The 21,135-nt window shown below is 40.0% G+C and overlaps 1 protein-coding gene across 1 annotated transcript in view; it reads left to right on the top strand.

Annotated features, from left to right (window-relative positions):
* The window catches only part of odad2 (outer dynein arm docking complex subunit 2), a 250,447-nt gene that overhangs the window by 126,546 nt on the left and 102,766 nt on the right, over positions 1–21,135 (top strand). Inside the window, exons 16-17 of the mRNA XM_061965922.2 lie at positions 8,979–9,159; positions 9,243–9,304. Of these exons, the coding sequence (XP_061821906.1) occupies positions 8,979–9,159; positions 9,243–9,304 (243 nt within the window). The remainder of the gene's footprint in view (positions 1–8,978; positions 9,160–9,242; positions 9,305–21,135) is intronic.

Here is a 21,135-nt window from a genome sequence, read left to right as displayed (position 1 = left end):
ATGGAAATGTCCAAAATATTTTGGTATTCTGGCGCATTCAAAGTTCCTTTCACTGGAACTAAGGGGCCAAGCCCAACTCTTGAAAAACAACCCCACACCATAATTCCTCCTCCACCAAATTACACACTCGACACAATGCAGTCCGAAATGTAGCGTTCTCCTGGCAACCTCCAAACCCAGACTGGTCCATCAGATTGCCAGATGGAAAAGCGTGATTCATCAGTCCAGTGGCGACCTGCTTTACACCACTGCATCCCACGCTTTGGACTTGGTGATGTATGGCTTAGATGCAGCTGCTCGGCAATGGAAACCCAGTCCTTGAAGCTCTCTGCGTACTGTACGTGGGCTAATTGGAAGGTCACATGAAGTTTGGAGCTGTGTAGCAACTGACTGTGCATAAAGTCTTTGCACTATGCTGACCTCTCTGTCAGTTTACGTGGCCTACCACTTGGTGGCTGAGTTGCTGTTGTTCCCAAACTCTTCACTTTTCTTATAATAAAGTTGACTTTGGAATATTTAGGAGCGAGGAAATTTCACGACTGGATTTGTTGCACAGGTAGTATCCTATGACAGTTCCACGCTGGAAATCACTGAGAGCGGCCCATTCTTTCACAAATGTTTGTAGAAACAGTCTCCATGCCTAAGTGCTTGATTTGATACACCGGGCCAAGTGATTAGGACACCTGATTCTCATCATTTGGATGGGTGGCCAAATACTTTTGGCAATGCAGTGTATATCAATTCATACTGTAACGAGCAGCTGATTTTAATGTTTTATGTTCGTGTGGTTTGGATTTGATGTCAGTTTTTCCCATGTTTGCAAACACACGGTCTGTGCTTGACTGGTGATTGGCGGCGAATGAGAAAGTGTTGTTGTGTGTCCGGGCCGGGAAGTGAAAACTCACAGAGACGAAAGTGTTTTCACAGAAGGTAAAACCTGTTGGAATTGCATCGTTGTTTGTCATCACAAGATTGGTAATAAAAGTTAAAAATAGCGTCAGACTTTGTGTAAAAACCTGCACTGCAACCATGGGATTTTCCAATTGTGGAATAAATCAGTCAATCCTATCCGATCTTAATTTTTCTGGTTGCTACAATATATATTATATTACCGTATTTTCCGCACCATAAGCCGCCCTGGGTTATAAGCCGCGCCTTCAATGAACGGCATATTTCAAAACTTTGTCCACCTATAAGCCGCCCCGTGTTATAAGCCGCATCTAACTGCGCTAAAGGAATGTCAAAAAAACAGTCAGATAGGTCAGTCAAACTTTAATAATATATTAAAAACCAGCGTGATGTGGGCGCGCATGGAGTCGTATATCAACATGGACGGAGCTGCGTGAAAAAAGCCACCCGGCCTCTTCGCGTAAACTTAAACTTACCTTAACCACTCGCTCATCTTTTCTTCATCCATCCCTTCGAGTTAGCTTTTATGATGACGCCGGCTGGAAAGGTCTCTTTTGGCAAGGTCTTCCTTTTGAATATCACCATGGGTGGAAGTTTCTGGCCATTAGCATGGCAAGCTAGAACCACAGTGAAGGATGACTTCTCATTCCCTGTGGTGCGAATATTCACCGTACGTGCTCCCGTTGTATCCACAGTGCGGTTCACAGGAATATCAAAAGTCAGTGGAACCTCGTCCGTCCATGTTGATAATGTTCTCTGGCCGGATCTTTTTTTCAGCTATCTTGTTTTTACAATATGCACGGAAAGTAGCCAGCTTTTCTTGAAAGTCTTTAGGCAGTTGCTGTGAAATAGTAGTCCGTGTGCGGATGGAGAGATTGCGTCTTTTCATGAACCGGATCCCTGTCGCTTAGTAGGAGCCATTTTGTGGTCTTTACAGATGTAAACACACAAAGGAAATGAAACGTACGGTAATATCCGCGCGCTTTTTCTTCTTCTACGCGGGCGGGTGGTTGCTTACAGTAGAAGAAGAAGCGCTTCCTGTTCTATGGGGGCGGGTGCTTACCTTGGCGGTTGCTTGCGTAGAAGAAGAAGCACTTCCTCTTCTACGGGGAAAAAAGATGGCGGCTGTTTACCGTAGTTGCGAGACCGAAACTTTATGAAAATGAATCTTAATATTTATCCATATATAAAGCACACCGGGTTATAAGGCGCACTGTCAGCTTTTGAGAAAATTTGTGGTTTTTAGGTGCGCCTTATAGTGCGGAAAATACGGTACTTGCAATGAGGGAATATTGTGAGCATGGGACTGGTTTGAGACCATGTTGCTGAGGGTAATGTTATTTTAGTGTAATTCAGTAAAGTATACATGGAGACATGGTACAGTAGGATTGTGATGATTTTTACATAATGGAATTCCCTTACTTCTGAGGGGTGTGAGGTAAATTAATTGGGGCAGTATCTCCTGCAATTGCCAAACCCCAGTATTTTAAATTTTATTTATATAGAGATTGAACAATCTTGGTCCAAGTATTGATCCCTGGGGTACACCGCAAGATATATTGACTGATATCGGAGTGTGTTGCCATAGCCACAGAGTAGGGATGACCCGATCTAGGTTTTTGCACTTCCGATACCGATATTGTTTTTGCACTTCCAATCCGATACCGATTCTGACCGATACCGATACTGACCGATACTGGCCTATCCGAGCATGTATTAAAGTTTAAAGTTATTTAGCCTACTTAGTTGTCAGAATCATGTTGAAAAGGGTTTTAGTACTCTTGATAACAACTAGCCAGCTGAATTAGGGGAGTTTGAATAATACACAATGGTTGGTAACAAGAAACTGACCTGTTTATTCAAGGATAAACACAAAATAGACAAAATTATACATGACAAACAGAAATGGCATCATTGAACTAGGGCTGGGCGATATGGCCTTTTTTTTTAATATTGCGATATTTTAAGGCCATATTGCGATACACGATATATATCTCGATATTTTGCCTTAGCCTTGAATGAACACTTGATGCATATAATCACAGCAGTATGATGATTCTATGTGTTTTGATTGATTGATTGAGACTTTTATTAGTAGGTTGCACAGTGAAGTACATATTCTGTACAATTGACCACTAAATGGTAACACCCCAATAAGTTTTTCACACTTGTTTAAGTCGGGGTCCACTTAAATTGATTCATGATACAGATATATACTATCAGATATATACTATCATCATAATACAGTCATCACACAAGATAATCACATTGAATTATTGACATTATTTATAATCCAGGGTGTGGAGGGTAAGTGTCAAAAAGACAGCCAAAAGAGTTTGATATGAGAATAAATCTAAAGTTAAAATATAGGGTAGAAATGCACCCATTTGCAGGAAATGTAGTCTTGATTTTCAACATTTTCTTTCAAGGCTTGCATGTCTACATTAAAACATTCTTCTTCATACTGCATTAATATATGCTACTTTTAAACTTTCACGCAGAGAAGGAAATCACAACTAAAAAAATCGCTAATTTTTTCATACGGTGTTGATGTGGAAATTTTTGCCTCTGCATTTTGATGGTGTGGACGTGTGGCACCGAATGGAGATAAGCGTCTCAACAGACATTACAATATTTGAACAATGATGACGAAAACGGTTTTCTCTGTCGTGTCCGTGTGTCGAAAATTGTTATGCGCTTATTTTTTTATTTGATTTTGTGCGTGGCATAGATTTGCCGTGCGCAGAGGACGCTTGAGCAGGCGCGCACCTTAGCGGCTGCGCTAGCATCACAGCTAACGTTAGCCATGCTGCTACCTCTCTGCTGGAAGAGGACGTATACGTATGTGACTTATGACGTGACAGTATGTGACGTATGACGTGACAGTATGTGATGTATGACGTGACAGTATGTGACGTATGACGTGACAGTATGTGATGTATGACGTGACAGTATGTGACGTGTGTAAGAAGGTGCGCTTGCTGTCTGTGAGAGGGAGACACAGGAAAGAGTGGGAAGAGCCTGTCGTGTAATGCCAGCAGCTAAAAGCAACTGCGTGAGAATCCATGTGGCTGTGTTGAAGGTGTGCTGGAAAATGCGGAACGGAAATAGGGAGCAGCAGAAAAGTGGAATGTATTATTTGAATCTGTTTTTTTAAACTGGATCTGGATCGGCATTTTCCCATGCCTTGCAGATACGCATTTTTTGGCAAATATCGGCGGCCGATCCGATCCAAATATCGGATCGGGACATCCCTACCACAGAGTGTCAGTAGGGCAGACGTGGCATCTGTAAAGCTGTAGTAACAGGAGAGGTTTCAGAGAAAGTGCAGTATATGGAATATGGTTATACCTATTCTAGCCGAATTATAGTCATTTGTGAATGGAAACATATATATTATGTAATATTATGTATACTATTCTATGACTCAAGCCTGTAAATTAAGGCTGAAACGACGCGTCGACGTAGTCGACGTCATCGGTTACGTAAATACGTCGACGTCGTTTTTGTGCGTCGGCGCGTCGCATATTTACGTCACACTACTGTCATGGCGGAGCGCAAAGCAGACGATGCGAGCGAGGGAAAAAAAGCACGCCAAAAGTCGTCAAAAGTGTGGGAGTATTTCAATAAACGGCCTAATAATGTTGTTGTATGCACACTGTGTCGAGCGGAAATGGCCTATCATAGCAGCACAACGGCTATGAACGAACATTTGAAAAGAAAACCCCCCGACAGCGTTTTTGCCATCACCATCAACAAGTCAATCGTCCGCGTGCGTATACGTTGTCATTATTACACAAAAACATGAATGTGTCATTTGTATCTGCGTTGTAAATTCATAAACTAAAGCACCGTTTGCTCTGAGAGGAGCGTTTGGCGTGCCTGTTCAGTGTTTACAAAGACGCGCTCCTCTTTAACGCTGTGGAGAGGCGGCGGCGGCGAGCGAGGCGCGCCGGGAGCGACGCCGCAAGAGACAGGGGACGACGAGCGAGCGAGCAAGAGGAGCTGAAAAGTGAGGAAAGAAAGAGAAAAGAGTTGGAAGAGAAAAGACTTTGTGTAAAATTAAAAGATTGTAAACCTGGCAAAGCTGTCTGGCGTTCAGTCTGTCGGTCCTGAAAGAACCCCACGGCACAAGACGTGTCACAAACGCTAACGTTAATTAGTTGTGCAAATACCTTTTACAACATTAACAGTTACATATACTATGTACAAACCAACAATTAACTTTCACTTTAATCATACTATCATTGTTGTGTTATTAAGCAAAATAAGCAATACTTTTACTTTTGTTGAAATGTTTACACTTGTTACAGAATATTTCCGTTTTGCACTTTTTTGTATTGGATGTTTATCTTTATTTTTGCACATTTTAAAGCAAAATAAGCAATACTTTTACTTTTGAAATGCTTGTACTATTGCAGAATATTAAGATTTGCACTGGATGTTTACTTTTATATTTGCACATTAAAAAGCAAATAAGCTACTTTTAATTTTGTTAAATGTTAAAAGTTTTAAATGTTTACATTGTTACAGAATATTTTGTCATGTTGTTGTCAATGTTGACTGACTAGTGGCCATACTTTTTTTTTTGTAAATAAAAGCCATGCCTTTTGAAAAAACTGGCCTACATTTATTTTTTCCTCTTCATTTTAAATAAAAAAAATAATCGATAAAAGGAAAAATAATCTATAGATTAATCGAAAAAAATAATCTATAGATCAACCGATTAATCGAAAAAAATAATCTATAGATTAATCCATAGAAAAATAATCGTTAGCTGCAGCCCTACTGTAAATGCTTTATTCCCAATAGACGCTTGCTACTCTCTGAATAAAGAAATTCTCCAGCCACTACATGATAAAATACGATATGCTCATTTTAAGAGCCCGAGATTTATGACTAACAATTAGGGCTGGGCGATATATGGAATATACTGGATATATCGCGGGTTTGTCTCTGTGCGATATAGAAAATGACTACCGTATTTTTCGGACTATAAGTCGCATTTTTTTTCATAGTTTGGCCGGGGGTGCGACTTATACTCAGGAGCGACTTATGTGTGAAATGATTAACACATTAGCGTAAAATATCAAATAATATTATTGATGTCATTCACGTAAGAGACTAGACGTATAAGATTTCATGGGATTTAGCGATTAGGAGTGACAGATTGTTTGGTAAACGTATAGCATGTTCTATATGTTATAGTTATTTGAATGACTCTTACCATAATATGTTACGTTAACATACCAGTTGGTTATTTATGCCTCATATAACGTACACTTATTCAGCCTGTTGTTCACTATTCTTGATTTATTTGAAATTGCCTTTCAAATGTCTATTCTTGCTGTTGGCTTTTATCAAATACATTTCCCCAAAATATGCGACTTATACTCCAGTGCGACTTATATATGTTTTTTCCCTTCTTTATTATGCATTTTCCGCCGGTGCAACTTACCGTATTTTCCGCACCATAAGCCGCCCTGGGTTATAAGCCGCGCCTTCAATGAACGGCATATTTCAAAACTTTGTCCACCTATAAGCCGCCCCGTGTTATAAGCCGCATTTAACTGCGCTAAAGGAATGTCAAAAAAACAGTCAGATAGGTCAGTCAAACTTTAATAATATATTAAAAACCAGCGTGATGTGGGCGCGCATGGAGTCGTATATCAACATGGACGGAGCTGCGTGAAAAAAGCCACCCGGCCTCTTCGCGTAAACTTACCTTAACCACTCGCTCATCTTTTCTTCATCCATCCATCCCTTCGAGTTAGCTTTTATGATGACGCCGGCTGGAAAGGTCTCTTTTGGCAAGGTCTTCCTTTTGAATATCACCATGGGTGGAAGTTTCTGGCCATTAGCATGGCAAGCTAGAACCACAGTGAAGGATGACTTCTCATTCCCTGTGGTGCGAATATTCACCGTACGTGCTCCCGTTGTATCCACAGTGCGGTTCACAGGAATATCAAAAGTCAGTGGAACCTCGTCCATGTTGATAATGTTCTCTGGCCGGATCTTTTTTTCAGCTATCTTGTTTTTACAATATGCACGGAAAGTAGCCAGCTTTTCTTGAAAGTCTTTAGGCAGTTGCTGTGAAATAGTAGTCCGTGTGCGGATGGAGAGATTGCGTCTTTTCATGAACCGGAAACCTGTCGCTTAGTAGGAGCCATTTTGTGGTCTTTACGGCGTGGCGCAGTGGAAGAATGGCCGTGCGCGACCCGAGGGTCCCTGGTTCAATCCCCACCTAGTACCAACCTCGTTGTGTCCTGAGCAAGACACTTCACCCTTGCTCCTGATGGGTGCTGGTTAGCGCCTTGCATGGCAGCTCCCTCCATCAGTGTGTGAATGTGTGTGTGAATGGGTAAATGTGGAAGTAGTGTCAAAGCGCTTTGAGTACCTTGAAGGTAGAAAAGCGCTATACAAGTACAACCCATTTATCATTTATTTATAAACACACAAAGGAAATGAAACGTAATATCCGCGCGCTTTTTCTTCTTCTACGCGGGCGGGTGGTTGCTTACAGTAGAAGAAGAAGCGCTTCCTCTTCTATGGGGGCGGTTGCTTGCGTAGAAGAAGAAGCACTTCCTCTTCTACGGGGAAAAAAGATGGCGGCTGTTTGCCGTAGTTGCGAGACCGAAACTTTATGAAAATGAATCTTAATATTAATCCATATATAAAGCGCACCGGGTTATAAGCCGCACTGTCAGCTTTTGAGTAAATTTGTGGTTTTTAGGTGCGGCTAATAGTGCGGAAAATACGGTATACTCCGAAAAATACGGTATATGGTGATATTGGAGAAAACGTTCTCACGCAGTTGCTTTTAGCTGCGGACATTACACTACTGGCGTTTATCACTCTTTCTTGTCTCTCCTTCTCACAGAGTCATAAAACAAGCGCACCTTCTTACATACGTCACATACTGTCGGGCGTGCAACGTCATACGCCCTCGCGGAGCAGAGAAGTAGAGACATGGGTAACGTTAACTGTGGTGCGAGTGGTAATACGAGAGAAAGAAGGTGCGAATCTGGTAACAAATGAAGGAAGAAGAATTAATTCCCAAGGAAAACATCACAGGGTCCATCGCCTGGCGGTGGTTTGGCTTCAAGCGGGAAGATGTTGAACAGACAACAGTAATATGTCAAGTATTCGGCAAGAGCGTTGCTACAAAAAGTAGCATTACTGCTAATTTGTAGCATCATTTGAAAAGTCACCCGCTAGACCAGGGGTCGGCAACCCGCGGCTCCGGAACCGCATGCGGCTCTTTGATCACTCTGATCACTCAGCAGCTTACTTGCTGAACCCCCCAATTTTCCCGTGAGACTTCCGGATTTCAGTGCCTCTCGCAGAAAACTCCCGGGATTAATATTCACCGACTTTCACCCTCACGGCTATAACAAGGGCGTGCCATGATGGTACAAACATTTGGCGCCCTCTACAATCTGTATTAACAACGTGCCAGCCCAACACTTGTTATACAATATACATCTTTTGCTTGTACACGTGCGTGACAGCAAGGCATACTTGGTCAACAGCCACACAGGTTACACTGACGGTGGTCATATAAAACAACTTTAACACTCTTACTAATAATGCGCCACACTTTGAACCAAAACCAAACAAGAATGACAAACACATTTCGGGAGAACATCTGCACCTTAACACAACATAAACACAACAGAACAAATACCCAGAATCCCATGCAGCCCTGACTCTTCCGGGCTACATTATACACTCCTGCTACCACCAAACCCCGCTCCCACCCCAACCCTGCTCCCTCACACATCAACCCCCCCCTCTCTCTGTGCGTCGGTTGAGGTGGCCGGGGTTTGGTAGCGGGTGGTGTATAATGTATCCCGGAAGAGTTAGGGCTGCATGGGATTCTGGGTATTTGTCCTGTTGTGTTTATGTTGTGTTACGGTGCAGATGTTCTCCCGAAATTTGTTTGTCATTCTTGTTTGGTGTGGGTTCACAGTGTGGCGCATTATTAGTATCGACCTTTATTATGAAGAACCCATTTTTTCTGGGGTTCGAGAGATGAACGATAACATTGACTGTCTTTTTTTTTTAAGGTTTCAAGATCATAAAGTCCTGGAGATCCTGATTGGCTTGCTGACTAATCAACCTGAGGAGGTGCTGGTGAATGTGGTCGGAGCCTTGGCGGAGTTCGCCCAGAAACCCGCAAACAAAGTCACCATCCGCAAGTGCGGAGGGCTCAAACCTCTCATCAAGCTACTCATCGGCAGGAACGAGGCATGTCGAACTACACAATTGTCCTTGACCTTTTTCCGGTGTGTGAACGGATCATCATCTTAGAATAAACGTCTTTCTACCAGCCGCTGTTGGTGAACGTAACCAAGGTAGTGGAGGCCTGTGCTGCGGATCTGGACAACATGGTGTAAGTAGCCTTCCTCTTCTAGATCAGGGTTCGGCAACCCAAAATGTTGAAAGAGCCACATTGGACAAAAAAAAACCTTTTATAAGTGTCTATATTAGCCTACTATCAAAACGACTGTGTCACAGGCTGACGCAAATCTTCGTTGACAGAAATGGTTTTTTTTTTACATTTTTACAATTTTGGAAAACACAAGTAAAACAGAGGCTTCTCAGAGGGTGAGATAACTCCAGGCATAAAATGGCCAAAGATATAGATGTGTGTGTCCAAATTAAAGGAAATGGCACGATGTCTTCTTCTAACGGATTTATTACAATCTTTGCAAGTTGGGTAACGTTTGCTGTGGTCTGGAACAACATGGCACACAAACAACTATGAGAAATGCAGCCAATATTACATATAAGGCTGCGGCTAACGATTATTTTTCTATCGATTAATCTATAGATTTTTTTTTTCTTCGATTAATCGGTTAATCTATAGATTATTTTTTCGATTAATCTATAGATTATTTTTCCTTTTACCGATAATTCTTTTATTTAAAATGAAGATGAAAAAATAAATGTAGGCCAGTTTTTTCAAAAGGCATGGCTTTTATTTACAAAAAAAAAAAGGATGGCCACTCAGTCAACATTGACAACAACATGACAAAATATTCTGTAACAATGTAAACATTTAAAACATTTAACACAATTAAAAGTAGCTTATTTGCTTTTTAATGTGCAAATATAAAAGTAAACATCCAGTGCAAATCTTAATATTCTGCAATAGTACAAGCATTTCTAAAGTAAAAGTATTGCTTATTTTGCTTTAAAATGTGCAAAAATAAAGATAAACATCCAATACAAAAAAGTGCAAAACGAAATATTCTGTAACAGTGTAAACATTTCAACAAAAGTAAAAGTATTGCTTATTTTGCTTAATAACACAACAATGATAGTATGATTAAAGTGAAACATACCTGCCAACTACTACGGTTTTCCCGTAATTAGTACGGTTTTCATCAACCTATTCCGGGTTACGGTTGCAGTGATAAAAAATACGGTTTTTCATTAATTAAAAAAAAAAATTTTTTTTAAATGCGCGAGGCTATTTATAGCACCGCTGCCAAGCACGAGGCACCAGTTGCCATTGTTTCCAAACGAGCGAACGATCATGGAATCAGCCGGAGAAAAATCGCAAACGAGTCTTAAACCGAAAAGAAAACTGCAGTCATTCCGTAAAGAATATTCAAAAGCCTATCCGGGAATAATTATCCGTTCCAAAAAGGGTGAAAACTACGCGAATTGCACCTTGTGCAGACAAGATTTTTCGATCGGAGGAATTAGCGATGTAAAAGACCACGTTGGGACAAAAAAACACAAGTCTAATGCCGTTGCTAGCGATACAAGTGGAAAACTTTCAACGTTTTTGGGATTTTAGCCACAAAAAGGTAATGACACCAATGTTATCTATTGGAATTGTTTAGTACTGTTATACTGTTAAAAGTGTTTATACTATTTATGCTTTCAAGTCCAAGTTGAAGAAATCTTGTTAAATGTTGACAGCATAACTACCAAAATACAGAAGTATGTCCTTAATATTTTTGCAGTGCTATTTCTGTTGAAAAGTTCAAATGATTACATTAGAGATGTGATGTGCCACTTTTCAAGTGTCTGATGGCTTCAATTAATTTTCATTAATTTTTCACATTTTGAATTCTTTTGAAAGGCTTACAAAAAAACTACATTTGAATTGTAATTCCATGCTATTGACAGGACTATTAATTTTAATGAAGTTATCTTACCATGTTTACAGTATGATAATTGTGATAGAAATGTGAATTTTAGGCACAGAATATTTTTTACAATTGAACAAGGCAGTAGATTATACAAGCTTGGACAGAAAGTTAATAATGACACCAATTTTTTTTTAATGGAATTGTTTAGTACTGTTTTACCATTTGTTTACTGTAAAAAGTGTTTATACTGTTTATACTTTCAATTAACAAATTGAAGTCTTGTGAAAGGTTGACAGGATAACTGGCATTAACTGTCAAAATAATTTCAAACTATTGAAGTTAGCTTACAGAATAAACATGTCAATCAACCCATATGATTTTTGCTGTAATATTTTTGTTTTGAAAAGTCACTGTGACTGAGAGAAAAGTGATGGTTTTAGCAACATTTTAACCTGTCTGAATGCTAATAATCATTTTGCGTCGGGGGGCGAAGCCTGAACCCCCCACCAGGACTTTGTCCTGGACCTACCGGGGCCTGCGGCCCCTGGACCCTGGCTACTAGGTTTTTCTGATTTCAAAAGTTGGCAGGTATGCATAAATACCTAACCAATTAACCACCTATTTAGATACATATTTAAAATCCATATTCAATATAAATATATTATTAATTTAGCAGTGAAACACTCAATCTTAAACGCTGTCGACTGGTAGAAAAATGCCCCTTTTTCTATGCCCTCACCAGCAGCCAATGATCCAACACAGTTAAATCCAACACTTTAAGTTGAGCGACTTCACCCTCCTGATGAAGCAAACTGCTCCAACATTTATCAAACTAAGCAAAGAATATCAACACTAAACAACAGTTACATAACACACTGTGTGTATTTAGCCTCCAGACTAAGCACGCTACATGCACACAACATATACAAAATACACAGAGGACATAAGTCAAGGAAATTAAATGAGCTCAAATATACCTCCAAACGAGGCATAATGATGTACATACATACAGCTAGCCTAGATAGCATGTTAGCATCGATGAGCGTGCAGTCATGCAGTGACCAAATATGCCTGATTAGCACTCCAGCAAGTCAATAACATGCACAAAGCTCACCTTTGTGCATTCACGCACAGCATAAAACTTTTGGTGGACAAAATGAGACAAAGAAGAAGGGGCATAAAACACGCCTTTCTGTGGCAGCGTCGGAGAAAGTTGTACATGTAAACCAACTTCGGAGAGTTCAAAGACTGCTGAAATTAGTAGGACAAAACGGCGCTCGCCAAATACTCTCATCAGTGAAGCATGTTTAATATAAACAGTGGGATTTCTAACAATTAGGAAGGTTTGTGTCATGTTTGTCCTTCTAAAGAAACCATATTAAAACAAAAATGTGTATGCAATTTTTTTTTTGTAACTCCGGGGATCCACTAGGTCGGAGCTAAAGATCCGCTGGTTGCTGACCCCCAATATAGATGATTCATGTGAGGATATCAATTTGACCCACAATCGAGATTTTAATTGTTGCCCAGTTGTGTGCCTGCAAATTATCCAGCGCTGCTAATGTCCCCCCATGGTGAAAAGTTGCTTCAAATGGCGGCAAATAAACTATGTTTCTTACAAGGAAACAACAGGATGAGAAATAGCTCTAAACTTGGAGGATATGAGAATCCATTCCAACCGCTTCATAACAATATGTAATATGTACAATATACACACTGCAAGTATATATATATAATGTAGTAACAGACACCTTCATAACAATATGTAATATGTACAATATACACACTGCAAGTATATATATAAAGTAGTAACATACACCTTCATAACAATATGTAATATGTACAATATACACACTGCAAGTATATATATATATATAATGTAGTAACAGACACCTTCATAACAATATGTAATATGTACAATATACACACTGCAAGTACATATATAATGTCGTAACAGACACCTTCATAACAATATGTAATATGTACAAAATACACACTGCAAGTATATATATAATGTAGTAACAGACACCTTCATAACAATATGTAATATGTACAATATACACACTGCAAGTACATATATAATGTCGTAACAGACACCTTCATAACAATATGTAATATGTACAAAATACACACTGCAAGTATATATATAATGTAGTAACAGACACCTTCAAAATGTGTACAATATTGACCCTATTTTGTTCATTTTAATCCGATTTCTTCCGCATATTAATTTCCCTTTCCATTGCAGCGCACGTCTACTTTTTGGCATCTAATGTGTTCCCACTTCCCGATACAAAGTTGTGTGTTTTCTAATCGTGGCAGACTTGGTAACAGACAAAGACGACTATTTTTTTGGACAAATGAGGATTTACAACTTTCTTTTTGAAGCTAAACATACGAAGAGTGAACTACTGCTTAGAAAAACGAGCACGAAGGAAGAGTGAGGTGTTGGAGCTGGCTAGGGCTGCAGCTAACGATTATTTTTCTATCGATTAATCTATAGATTATTTTTTTCGATTAATCGGTTAATCTATAGATTATTTTTTCGATCAATCTATAGATTATTTTTCCTTTTACCGATTTTTTTTTAAATTTAAAATGAAGAGGAAAAAATAAATGTAGACCAGTTTTTTCAAAAGGCATGGCTTTTATTTACAAAAAAAAAAAGTATGGCCACTCAGTCAACATTGACAACAACATGACAAAATATTCTGTAACAATGTAAACATTTAAAACTTTTAACATTTAACAAAATTAAAAGTAGCTTATTTGCTTTTTAATGTGCAAATATAAAAGTAAACATCCAGTGCAAATCTTAATATTCTGCAATAGTATAAGCATTTAAAAAGTAAAAGTATTGCTTATTTTGCTTTAAAATGTGCAAAAATAAAGATAAACATCCAATACAAAAAAGTGCAAAACGGAAATATTCTGTAACAAGTGTAAACATTTCAACAAAAGTAAAAGTATTGCTTATTTGCTAAAATGTGCAAAAATAAAGCTAAACATCCAATACAAAAAAGTGTACAGTGTAAACATTTCAACAAAAGTAAAAGTATTGCTTATTTTGCTTAATAACACAACAATGATAGTATGATTAAAGTGAAAGTTAATTGTTGGTTTGTACATAGTATATGTAACTGTTAATGTTGTAAAAGGTATTTGCACAACTAATTAACGTTAGCGTTTGTGACACGTCTTGTGCCGTGGGGTTCTTTCAGGACCGACAGACTGAACGCCAGACGGCTTTGCCAGGTTTACAATCTTTTAATTTTACACAAAGTCTTTTGTCTTCCAACTGCGCGGATCGCGCACCTGGGCACGATTGCGGCGTCGCTCCCGGCGCGCCCCGCCTCGCCGCTCGCTCGCCGCCGTCGCCTCTCCACAGCGTTAAAGAGGAGCGCGTCTTTGTAAACACTGAACAGGCACGCCAAACGCGCCTCTCAGAGCGAAACGGTGCTTTAGTTTATGAATTTACAACGCAGATACAAATGACACATTCATGTTTTTGTGTAATAATGACAACGTATACGCACGCGGACGATTGACTTGTTGATGGTGATGGCAAGAACGCTGTCGGGGGTTTTCTTTTCAAATGTTCGTTCATAGCCGTTGTGCTGCTATGATAGGCCATTTCCGCTTGACACAGTGTGCATACAACAACATTATTAGGCCGTTTATTGAAATACTCCCACACTTTTGACGACTTTTGGCGTGCTTTTTTCCCCTCGCTCGCATCGTCTGTTTTGCGCTACGCCATGACAGTAAAGTAGTGTGACGTAAATATGCGACGCGCCGACGCACAAAAACGGCGTCGACGTATTTACGTAACCGATGACGTCGACTCGTCGTTTCAGCCTTAGAGCTGGCGGAAGCCAATAGAGTGAGGTGAAAGTGAATCCATGATGCAAAATGTGGAATTTGGAGACAAGCTATTTATACATAAATGGAGTGCTTACCCCAAATAAACCGGAAAAAACTTTCCTGGCCAGCTGGAGCAGACGAACAACAGTCCATGGAGTGAGTCACTTTAATTAATATTGATCATGATACATGCAGCACGTCATGTGTGCTATTAAACTACATGCTAGCTGTGTACAAACAAAACATGAAATAATACTTTACAGATGATTGTGAATAGGCAAAAAAAATAAATAAAAAAAGTGCAGTTCCCCTTTAACATGCCTGTGTGGGGTTTGAGCAGCTTACTCATGTTGTTACTGAAGTAGCTGTGCCTATTAAGTTACTATGACAACAGAGCGACAAAAAGATCCCTGGATAGATGCACTGTATCATTAGCTTGTCACATGTTATGTTCAAGGAACATAACTTAGTATTTTCCAGGTATATTTCTCTTTGATCCCCGGTTTAATAACACATTTGAGACGGTTTTGCTTATTGTACCTTCTGCTTTAAATACGGGGTGTTTTAATTCCCGGCGTTTTACTGTCGCTATGTGGCCACGGTGGAAGACAAACACACGTGAGGTGAGGCCTTCCTTCCCATTTCCAAGACAACATGGCTGGGAATGCACGGCGACCCGCAGTCAAGCGCCGTATTTACTCCCATGTTTCATTTCAAACCTCACCCTCCATGGCTTTTACAAGGCCGAGAGAAGACCGCGGGACACTTCTGCATTAGGATGCAAATAAAAGGAGTTCACATAGCAATATTATATCATCCAATAGGCTCCTGGGAAGGCACAACTGAGGCTTTCAGTAAAAAGTATCGAATTAGAGCACAGGTGTCAAACTCAAAGCAAAGTCTGGAAATAATATGCGTTAATAAAATGTTGAATCTTTTCTTACTAAATATATTTGTTCTTTCCCTTTTGACATTAAAAATCATGTACTGCATGCAATTGCATATCTTTTAAAATTCAATATTATCTAAAATATTCCAAAAATATTTTTGGTTAAAATAAGGATAAATACTGTACTTAAATATCTGCTGGACTTATGATTTCAAAACAAATTAAAGCTGCAAGCAGCATTGGTCGGGCCCGCATATTTGGCAGGTGCTAATCCTAAGTGTCCCAATACTTTTGTCTACTTTTAGTCTGAAGTGTCCCAATACTTTTGTCTAGTGTACCTACCTTGTCTGCATTGTGTGGGCACGCTGGTGCTTCCTGCTTTTAAGCAGCCATCTTGAAAAAACAGCAGCGCAGCAGCATCAGCGCAGCGGGTCTTTGAAGGGTCATAAAATCAAAACCGGAGCAGTTAGAAAAAAAGCGCTTCTGTCATTGTAATCGCAAGGGTTCAATCTCCTGTGTTAGTTTGAAGGCAAAACGACAAACGCGCTCAGAGGAGTTCGTTTTTGAAGGAAGGTGACCGGTTTTTACAAAAAATGTGTTTTGAAGGGGGAATAGCAAACTTCCTGTTGATTTTTGCTGGGGGTTGTCAATTGATGACATGTAGGTCTAAGTGAGACCTACATAGAGGTTTTTGTTTCATGTCTCTCTGACTTTCCCAGTGGGAGTTACAGGTAGTTTTGTCAGTTTTTTCATCCGAGGAGCAGTTTTTTGTGCGTTTTATTAAAAAAATTGCGCTAGAGCACAATTTTGAGATTTGGGGTTAGGTTTTTTTATTAGATCCCAATTTTTACCAGTCCTGATGTGTGTGTTCAGTTTGGTGAGTTTTGAAGCATGTTAAGAGGGTGAAAATACAGCTCAAAGAGGCAAAAGTTACTGTTTTTAGTACTTTTTTGTCTTGAAGGGGGAATTGCCAACTTCCTGTTGATTTTTGCCCGAGGAAATTAATTAATGAAAAGTAGGTCTAAGTAAGACCTACATAGAGGTTTTTGTTTCATGTCTCTACAACATTCGTACTGGGAGTTATAAGCAGTTTTCTTTCTAGGGGGCGCTAGAGCGCAATTTTTATTTTTGGGGTTTGGTTTTTTGATAAGTTTTGCCGTATATTACTGATGTGTGTGTAAAATTTGGTGAGTTTTGAAGCATGCTAAGGGGGTCAAATTACAACACAAAGTTGCGGAAGAATAATAATTAAAGCTGCAAGCAGTATTGGTCGGGCCCGCATATTTGGCAGGTGCTAGTCCTAAGTGTCCCAATACTTTTGTTCAGTTTTAGTCATAAGTGTCCCAATACTTTTGTCTAGTGTACCTACCTTGTCTGCATTGTGTGGGCACGCTGGAGCTTCGCGCTTTTAAGCAGCCATCTTAAAAAAACAGCAGCGCAGCAGCATCAGCGCAGCGGTTCTTTGAAGGGTCATAAAATCAAAACCGGAGCAGTTATAAAAACGCTGTTCTATACTTTTATACACAAGGGTTCAATCTCTCTCCTGTGCTAGTTTGAAGCCGACACGACAAACGCGCTCAGAGGAGATAATGTTTGAAAAAAGGTGACCGGTGTTTACAAAACTTTTGTTTTGAAGGGGGAATTGCAAACTTCCTTTTGATTTTTGCTGGGGGTTGTCAATTTATGAAATGTAGGTCAAAGTAAGACCTACATAGAGGTTTTTGTTTCATGTCTCTCCGACCTTCCCAGTGGGAGTTACAGGCAGTTTTGTCATTTTTTTCTTCCGAGGAGCAGTTTTTTCTGCGTTGTATTAAAAAATTGCGCTAGAGCGCAATTTTGAGATTTGGGGTTAGGTTTTTTATTAGATCGCAATTTGTGCCAGTCCCGATGTGTGCGTTCAGTTCGGTGAGTTTTGAAGCGTGTTAAGGAGGTCAAATTACAGCTCAAAAAGGCAAAAGTGACTGTTTTTATTACTTTTTTGTCTTAAAGGGGGAATTGCCAACTTCCTGTTGATTTTGGCCCGAGAATGTACCATTAATGAAATGTAGGTCTAAGTCAGACCTACATAGAGGTTTGTGTTTCATGTCTCTCCGACCTTCCTAGTGGGAGTTACAGGCAGTCTAGTTTTTTTTTTTCCTAGGGGGCGCTAGAGCGCAATTTTGAGTTTTGGGGTTCGGTTTTTTTTTAAAAAGGCAATTTTCGCAGGTCCTGATGTGTGGGTAAAATATGGTGAGTTTTGAAGCATGTAAAGTGGGTCAAATTACAGTTTATTGTGGGTGTGGAAGAATAATAAAGAATAAATAAAACCTTACAAATTCAATAGGTCTTTATGTCCCATTGCATAAGGACTCCCTTTGGGAGTCCTTATGCAATGGGCCATGCGGGCCCTAAAAAACAAAACAAGATTTTACGGTAAAAAATAAAACTGACAGCTCTGTTGAATGCTTGAATTTTACTGCTAAAAACAACAGTGGTATTGTTTCTCCATTTATTCCATTTTTTTTATATGATGTAAAAAAAACACTGCTTTTACTGTAAAATTCTGGTTTGATTGATTGATTGAAACCTTTATTAGTAGATTGCACAGTACAGTACATATTCCGTACAATTGACCACTAAATGGTGTCATGTCTGTGTGATCATGTTTTTGTTTTGGTCATGTTCGTTTTGGGTTTTGGACTTTTTGTGCACTTTTGTTTTGTCACCATAGCAACCATTAGTTTTCACCTGTCACGTCACGCACCTGTTTCACGTTTTGAGTCACGCACCTGCTTTCACTAATCATGTCCATAGTATTTAAGTTCATTCTTTTCAGTTTGTCGTTCTGACGACCTCCACATGTATGCTCTGTCCATTCTTTCCATGTCCATTCTTCATGCAACTATTTTTGTCCAAGCCAAGTAAGTTTTTGTTCCATGTTTATAGTCTTTTTGGTTTCATAGTTTGTTCTCCGCCATTGTGCGTGCTTTTCGTTTGTACTTTTTTGCTATAGTCTTTTGGTTTCATAGTTTATTCTCCGCCACTGTGCGCGCTTTTCGTTTGCACTTTTTTTTAATATATTAAATAAATCATGTACCTTCATTCCCGTCTCGCCCGTGCCAACTTTCCGTTGCATCCCGGAAAAGCAAACACCCAGGACCAAGTCATGACAAATGGTAACACCCCAATAAGTTTTTCAACTACCGTATTTTCCACACCATAAGCCGCCCCGTGTTATAAGCCGCGCCTTCAATGAACGGCATATTTCAAAACTTTGTCCACCTATAAGCCGCCCCGTGTTATAAGCCGCATCTAACTGCGCTACAGGGAATGTCAAAAAAACAGTCAGATAGGTCAGTTAAACTTTAATAATATATTAAAAACCAGCGTTCTAACAACTCTGTTCACTCCCAAAATGTACGGTAATGTGCAATCACAAACATAGTAAAATTCAAAATAGTGCAGAGCAATAGCAATAACTTAATGTTGCTCGAACGTTAATGTCACAACACACAAAATAAACATAACACTCACTCTCTGAAGTTATTCTTCATTCATAAATCCCTCGAATTCTTCTCCTACGGTGTCCGAATTAAAAAGTTGGGCGAATACGGGATCCAAAATGGCCGGCTCCGTCTCGTCGAAGTCATCAGAGTCAGTGTCGCTGTTGTTTTTCCAGCACTTCCGTGAATCCTGCCTTCCGGAAAGCTCGGACCACAGTTGAGACCGAAATATCCGCCCAGGCATTTACGATCCACTGGCAGATGTTGGCGTATGTCGTCCGGCGCTGTCTCCCTGTCTTAGTGAAGGTGTGTTCGCCTTCGGTCATCCATTGTTCCCACGCCGTTCGCAGTCATGCTTTAAATGCCTTGTTGACACCAATATCGAGCGGTTGGAGTTCTTTGGTTAATCCACCCGGAATGACGGCGAGTGTTGTATTTGTGTGCTTCACTTGTTTTTTGACACCATCTGTGATGTGGGCGCGCATGGAGTCGTATATCAACATGGACGGAGCTGCGTGAAAAAAGCCACCCGGCCTCTTCGCGTAAACTTCCCTTAACCACTCGCTCATCTTTTCTTCATCCATCCATCCCTTCGAGTTAGCTTTTATGATGACGCCGGCTGGAAAGTTCTCTTTTGGCAAGGTCTTCCTTTTGAATATCACCATGGGTGGAAGTTTCTGGCCATTAGCATGGCAAGCTGGAACCACAGTGTGTCGCTTAGTAGGAGCCATTTTGTGGTCTTTACAGATGTAAACACACAAAGGAAATGAAACGTAATACCCGCGCGCTTCTTCTTCTATGGGGGCGGGTGCTTACCTTGGCGGTTGCTTACCGTAGAAGAAGAAGCACTTCCTCTTCTACGGGGAAAAAAGATGGCGGCTGTTTACCGTAGTTGCGAGACCTAAACTTTATGAAAATGAATCTTAATATTAATCCATATATAAAGCGCACCGGGTTATAAGCCGCACTGTCAGCTTTTGAGTAAATTTGTGGTTTTTAGGTGCGGCTAATAGTGCGGAAAATACGGTAGTTTAAGTCGGTGTCCACGTTAATAATTCATGGTAATTCATGGTGACTGAGCTGCCAGTTTTTAAAGTCAAATTTGAATATTTTTTTTGCAGTTTATGTAAAAAAATATATTGTCAATGTATTATATATATATATACATGTATATTCATATATTACTCATTGTTAAAAGCAGCCCTCTGAGGGCAACCATAACTGCGATGTGGCCCTCAATGAAAACCAGTTTGACACCCCTGAATTAGAGTGTGGCAAGGTTTTAATGTTAGTATGTATATTTAGGCCAGAACTGTAAACAAGTTGTTTTTATTCTTATTTTAAACCCTGGTTGCACAGTAGTTTACACAACGTGCATTTAGTAGCATCCTTTTGCTTGCACAAATCTGTCCTGGGCTGTTTTCAGACCATTTTAACAGTTTGGTTACTGTTTTGTTGCAAATGTTTTAATTGCAATTTCACTCTTCGCACTTGTGACGTTTTTTTTCCATCAATTTCTTCAGCTTATTTTCCCTCCTCCAATGAAATGTGGTGTCGCTACGAGAGCAGACACACTGTTTGATGCCTCCACGGTGTGCGGTCGCCTCCTTTAATCCATCAATGTCAACTTCTCCGCTAATCGGTTTCATACCTGCTTCACGGGGAGACTCGGCTGTTTGGATGCGTTCTGTTTTTTTTTAGTTTTTGGGTAGGACCGGGGTGGTGGTTCCTCTCTTTAAGAAGGGGAACCGGAGGGTGTGCTCTAACTATCGTGGGATCACACTCCTCAGCCTTCCCGGTAAGGTCTATTCAGGTGTACTGGAGAGGAGGCTACGCCGGATAGTCGAACCTCGGATTCAGGAGGAACAGTGTGGTTTTCGTC

This window comes from Nerophis lumbriciformis, linkage group LG07 (assembly GCF_033978685.3).
Source record: "Nerophis lumbriciformis linkage group LG07, RoL_Nlum_v2.1, whole genome shotgun sequence".
Classification (NCBI taxonomy): Eukaryota; Metazoa; Chordata; class Actinopteri; order Syngnathiformes; family Syngnathidae; genus Nerophis; species Nerophis lumbriciformis.
Note: the sequence above shows the minus strand (reverse complement) of the source record. Positions and strands in the feature narration are given on the sequence as shown.